General features: G+C 44.7%; 1 protein-coding gene across 1 annotated transcript; it reads left to right on the top strand.

The window, feature by feature from the left end:
• The first annotated feature begins 280 nt into the window (after positions 1 to 280).
• Positions 281 to 2080, top strand: LOC123167524 (transcription factor MYB53). Its single transcript, XM_044585362.1, has 3 exons — positions 281 to 637; positions 718 to 1473; positions 1718 to 2080. Exons 1-3 carry the CDS (start codon positions 372 to 374, stop codon positions 1749 to 1751), a joined length of 1056 nt encoding a protein of 351 aa, XP_044441297.1. The 5' UTR covers positions 281 to 371; the 3' UTR covers positions 1752 to 2080.
• The last annotated feature ends 4110 nt before the right edge of the window (positions 2081 to 6190 follow it).

Here is a 6190-nt window from a genome sequence, read left to right as displayed (position 1 = left end):
AGAGAAAGAGATTTAGAGAGAGAAACACAGAGGTGCCTAGAGAGAGAAACTGAGAGGTCGCTAGAGAGAGAACGAGAGTGGGAAACACAGAGGGTAGAGAGAGGTGAGAGAGAGGAGGCTGCGTCTCCCGCACACAAACACTACCTTTTAGCATTCCATGCCGCCATGCACGCATCATCCTCCACCTCCCTCCGGGCCCCTCTCCCTCTCCCTCTAAACCCTTCCCTATAAAACCCCCTCCTATCCACCCCAACGAAACCTCAAAAACCCAACTCCCCCGCCGGCCATTGCTAGCTACACCTCTCTCCGCCAAGCTACTAGCCTCACAGTCAAAGAAAGAGAAGAAGCTAGCTAGCTACTATCTAGTCGCGATGGGGCGGTCGCCGTGCTGCGACGGGGAGGCCGGCGTGAAGAAGGGCCCGTGGACGCCCGAGGAGGACAAGCTGCTGGTGGACTACATCCAGGAGAAGGGGCACGGAAGCTGGCGCCGCCTGCCCAAGCTCGCCGGCCTCAACCGCTGCGGCAAGAGCTGCCGCCTCCGCTGGACCAACTACCTCCGCCCCGACATCAAGCGCGGACGCTTCACCGACGACGAGGAGAAGCTCATCATCCACCTCCACTCCCTCCTCGGCAACAAGTAAGCCACGTGTCTATTGTTTGTGTCTTCTTCTCCGACTCCGGCGCCGGTGACTGATGGATTGGGGTTGGTTGGTTCAGGTGGTCGTCGATTGCTACGAAGCTGCCGGGGAGGACGGACAACGAGATCAAGAACTACTGGAACACGCACCTGCGCAAGAAGCTGCTCGGCATGGGCATCGACCCCGTCACGCACCGCCCGCGCACCGACCTCAGCCTGCTCGCCGGGCTCCCGGGCCTCCTCGCGGCAGCCGGTAGCTTCGGCGGCGCCGGCTCGGCCACCGGCGCCTGGGACATGAACGCGCTCAGGCTGCAGGCCGACGCCGCCAAGTTCCAGCTGCTTCAGGGGCTCGTGCGTGCGCTCACCACCGCCGCGGTGCCCGCGCCAGCACCTGGCATGGACAACCTCATGGCACTCCTCGCCGCCAGCAACGGTGGGCAGAGCGGCATGAATAACGGTGGGCAGCACGGCGTTGACCAGAGCATGCTGCTACAACAGTGCCAGTGGGACGGCATGAATAACCTACCGGCGCTGACCAACTCCGCGCCGGCGAGCGGCATGCACAACATCAGCGGCATGTTCGACAGCTTCGGCGCCGGCGACGGGCTGAGCTCGACGGAGCTTGGGGGCCACGGCGGGGCGAGCGGGAGCAACGTGACCGTGGACGCGGTGGCGCCACCGCGCCCAATGGTGGCCAACGACCAGGAGTGCAACAACAATGGCGGCGGCGGTGTGTCGTGCGAGCAGACGCCGGCGTCGAGCCCGTTCGACGGGCTGGAGAGCCTGAACCTGATGGATGACCTCAACACGGACGGTAGCTGGAAGGATTTGCTAGAGTGAGTACCTGCTCCCGTTCCATCAACTTTCTATCAAAAAGAAAGAAAAAACACCCATGCATGCATGTCTCTTTTCCATCCACCCAAATAATTCTGACTCATACATTTCTTAAATATTCTCTGTGCTTTTTCCTTAATCCTAATTTAATTTATATAGTTCAACTAGCTAGGTCATTTTACCAGGAGATTAATTGACACAATACTTATAGCTGACATGATTATTCTCTTATTTATTTTTATGCAGGCAAATGTCATGGCTGAACTCAAGTGAGTTGTGATGGGTAGATAGAAGAGATATGATCAAGAATGCCAAAAATAATAAGGAAGAAGATTGAGACTATTAATTGTTGGATTTGACGCACTTTTCGGTTGATCAATACCGAAGATGTCAAGTTTGTTTGTTGATAGGGGAACAAGGTGGTTTAGTCCACACTTTTAGTCATGTACAAAAAAGAACAGAAGGACATACATATATATGTACACACTCACAGCAATTAATGTTCATTTTTGTTTAATTAGTTTCTTTGTTTTTCCTTTTTTTTATGAGGTGGGGAATATATGTAATAACTAGATTGTGACATAAATTGAAAGCACCTTCGTTTTTCCAGACAGCAAAGTATGTGTGTGTAAGTGTGACTATATATTCATCGTCATTATTTCTTGAGTCTTGCATAATGACGGAGGGTTTAGTTGATTTGTTTGAACTTTCTCTTGCGTGAAGAAGCTAAACTCAGGTCGTCATTTGATTGGATTGTGATTATATTTTAATCCCACGATGTTGGTCTTGTGAGTCCAACATTAGTCTTCACTGTGATCAATCTCCCATATGTACTTTGCGACAATAATTGTATGGCTACATATGGTTGATAGTCAAATTTGCATCATATGGACTACTGTATTTTAATTATCTAATTAGAGAAGACATAGTCTACACTGTGGGCCTTCCATTTCGCATTAGGGTACGGTACATATATAGTAGAAGATAAGTTTGCTTTCACGTTTTAATTAAACCATATATACGTTCTAACTAAGAAAGACAATTGCATGCATAATATATAACTTCAAGAAAATTTAGAATGTTTTCTCAAAAAATATATATAGCTGCCTTTGATTAATTCCTCTGTGTGTGGGGTCTTCTCAGTCACAACGAGGTTACTTGTTGGAGGAGAATTGACTAGCAGACACACATCACTTGTACTACTGAAATTAACCAGCAGGGGACATGCATGCATATATATGATAGCATGCAAACGGTATAATAGTATCAAATGAGTTAGTTGGGGTTGGACAAGGACGGGTAGCGCTCAAGCTTTAGCTTGTCAATGTGGAGAAAGTTACCTTATTAATCTTCTAGAATTTCTCCACACTATCACTGACGACTCAGCACGAAAATCAAGGCAAAAGAAAACACTATCTTCATCAATCTATCTAGATAATCCATGGTTAACCAGATTCAACTTGATACTAGCTAGGACTTATGGTATTCTAACTGATCGAGCTTAACTAATCCATTACCAATATCAACGCTAAGCAATCAATTCATTTCGATTTGCAAGGCAGTAGTTTCGACGCACAAATCAATCAATTAAAGCAAAGGAAGAACTAACTAAACATCCATGTCGATCACCGGTGCGTGTCCTCGGGGCAGTTTCTGACATGTCTTGTTCATGTGTGGACGTTCCTGTCTAATTAGCTAGCTTAGTTAGATTCCTTTTGTGATGGGGCAGTGGATGCAAAAAAAATCCATCATCGGCAGCTAGCTGCTTGAGTGCACTTTTAGTTAAAACCGCAGCTACTTGGTGTGACCCTGATGGATGCCTGCAGCCTCACAATATGATTTTCTATGTGTATATATGAATACTTTTTTCTCTTGGTCATGGACCATATAAGTCACAGAATTGGTTAGACAGTAGGTAGAGGGCTCATTTCCGGGCGCCACAAGCCATTGACCCGCCTCTGCTTGCACCTGCGTATATGCACTGCTCTGACTGGTCCGTCCTCTATGCTCACAACCTAGCTTAATTAGCATATGGCATCCCTTTTGATTAGCAGCTAAGCTCGCTTTATCCTCGAAAAGCTCGCGGGCTTTTCCGATTTGACACAGTGGTTAGAGCTGTTAGAGTACTTAAACCCGTTTTCTTGCAATGTCTATCCCTTTTTCCCATGAACAGTTTGGGAAGTTTTAATTTCTCTTTCAAGGAAAGTGAAGGCCGGGGCCACGCCGATAAACGTAAAACCAATATTATCGTTAGCTTATATATGATAATAAGTTGATGGGCAGTTTATCTCCTCACTGTCAGATTGTTTCCAAGTTGCTTAAAAAAATTAGTTTCCAAGCACATGTATGCATACCATCCTCAGAATTAATGACCTTCCGAGAAACTTCCAAGTGTAAGAATTATATATGTGCATGCATACGTGACCTAAATCTCGCTTTCTGGTCGGGTGAGATTTCGACATGACCATGCATGCGTTCATGGCAGATGACAAATGGACTACGGATAATTCGTTCAACACCAAGTCCACGGTGGCTTTCATTTCTTTCATTTCATACGTATGTATGTATCTACCCCTTACCCACTAATTAATTGAACTAGCCAACGAACTAATTGCATGAGAGGAAAGAGAGAGAAGAGATGGAACACTTCAGCTTGGCTCTAGAAAGACCTTCATTATACAAGAAAAAATTAATTTGCTGTCAAGATTTATTAGGCATGATCAGATTTGGGCGGCATTGCATATCAATCACTGCTTAATACTATATAAATGCTCATTATTTCCAGATTCTGCTAAACTTTATGCCTCAGCTAAACCAGAATGTAGGCAGAGAGCAAAGTCAGAATCAAATAGTTTATGCTTCACCACAAACTAAATTAACTAGAATTAAGCTAAATCTGCTTCCACCTGAAAAGATTGATGTGTGCCAGGAGACCTGAATCCCAAGAACTCTTGGCAACAGCCCTAGCATGGCCAGTTGGCCACCTATGCAATGCTGTCCACAAGTGTACGGTGACATGCACAAAGATTTACCTAACCCATGAAAAAAGAACCATACAGAACCCGTATGATGGCTGCAGCGCATGGTGGTCAACTTGGCATTTTGAGTCTGACCAGGCACCAATGCATGTCAAACTGAGACTTTTTGCTGAACAAAACTAATGAAACATTAATTAATCAGTTTAAAACGCATAAGACCCCTGAAACTGTGCAGCTTTTGAGAGGTGTGGAAAGGAGGGACCTAATCAATTCCTACTCATCAGGAAAGCACTGTTCCTTGACATGCGCTGACCAACCAGACAAGGTTTTGATTTTGACCAGTTAACTATCTAAGTGAGACTAGATGCTCAAAAAGAAAAACTATCTAAGTGAGACTAGTTGCTCAAAAAATAAAAAATAAAACTGTCTAAGTGAGACTAGTTGCTCTATGGTCTCAAAGTTCCCAAATGTAATATATGGATTGCATTGGTCATTGCGGATTCTGTGGTTAACTTCTTGTCTCGGACAAACTGACAAGCACATGGATGGCAGTAATTCAGAGGAAGAGGCAAAGTTTACTTGTTCCCCAAAGGTACATATGTCGTCTTAGATAGCGACACATTGGCCGTCAATATAGGCAATTATGAAAATTGTATTTCCTGATGGACTATCTAGTACGTACTCCCTCTGTAACTTTTTATAAGACGTTTTTTAGTGTCCATGGCTGTGTCAAAAAATGTTTTATATTATGTTAGGGAGGGAGTAGTAATTAAGCAGCATTTGCCCGTTTGGTCAGCTGTGTAAGTTAATCAGCAGTGGTGGCAGTAACCAATGAAGGTGATTACCCATGTGGATGTACTGCTTTGACCTGCTCGCTGCTATGATCAGGTCAGTGCCTTCCTTTGCACAGTCTAGAGTCACTTTTTGGTGCTGCTGTCAGTCAGATCATCAGTAAGAAAACGTGGGTAAGTAGATAATCGGTTTGTCCTGTTTGATAATCATCACAATCTCAAGTACTTTGAAGACCAGCTAATTGAGCGTACGGTCTGCTTACCAAGTGGCAGACCAATCATTTCACCGAGGAATATATCACAATTACAAAGCCCCAAGTTCTATGAAGTTGTCTCCGGTTTGTCTCTCTGTCAGAATAAACATGTACTTGTATGCAAATCTAGCAAGAAAAATGGTCACTCATCGTCTTCCAGGAAACTCACCTCTCGATGGTCACACCATTTTCTTTCCCACAGGTTAAACTAGGAAAAAAATATTAATTTTACTGCATACATCATAAAATATTGCATCTTAAATTGTTGAGCAGTTAAATGTAGTATAATAATACCCATGAATGAGTGCTCGGGGGGATAACAAAGCGGAAACAAAGCCTTGCCCCACAAGGGATGGCAAGATACTTAGTAGGTAAACCATGGACCTATAAAGGAACAACCACATACCTACCTTGCGATGGATGCGGGAATAATGCTCTGTTCCAACCTAAAGCCCTCTGGCTAGATCTCACTCTCAATCTCCTTGCATCATCCGGCGAGAAAAAATTAAAGGGGGGCAAATGTCACTCTTTGAAAATGCCATCTATTGGTCGACACATCAAATTCATAATTTTATATGCTTGACAGACAGTTTTTGTGGAAAAGACATATAGTTGATCTGCTTTGTAACAAGAAAAACTTGCACTAGGGGCATGAAAAGAACACATAAAACTTTAAGCACCAACTTAATTAACCAA

Source organism: Triticum aestivum, chromosome 7D (genome assembly GCF_018294505.1).
Source record: "Triticum aestivum cultivar Chinese Spring chromosome 7D, IWGSC CS RefSeq v2.1, whole genome shotgun sequence".
NCBI classification, from domain to species: Eukaryota; Viridiplantae; Streptophyta; class Magnoliopsida; order Poales; family Poaceae; genus Triticum; species Triticum aestivum.
This window is presented reverse-complemented; position numbering and strand designations above follow the sequence as displayed.

Bases quoted from the DNA above. Each gene is read 5' to 3' on its own strand.
- LOC123167524 (XM_044585362.1), top strand. From the start codon at position 372: ATGGGGCGGTCGCCGTGCTGCGACGGGGAGGCCGGCGTGAAGAAGGGC. The intron at 638-717 runs GTAAGCCACGTG...TGGTTGGTTCAG, and splicing joins CACTCCCTCCTCGGCAACAA to GTGGTCGTCGATTGCTACGA. The intron at 1,474-1,717 runs GTGAGTACCTGC...ATTTTTATGCAG, and splicing joins AGCTGGAAGGATTTGCTAGA to GCAAATGTCATGGCTGAACT.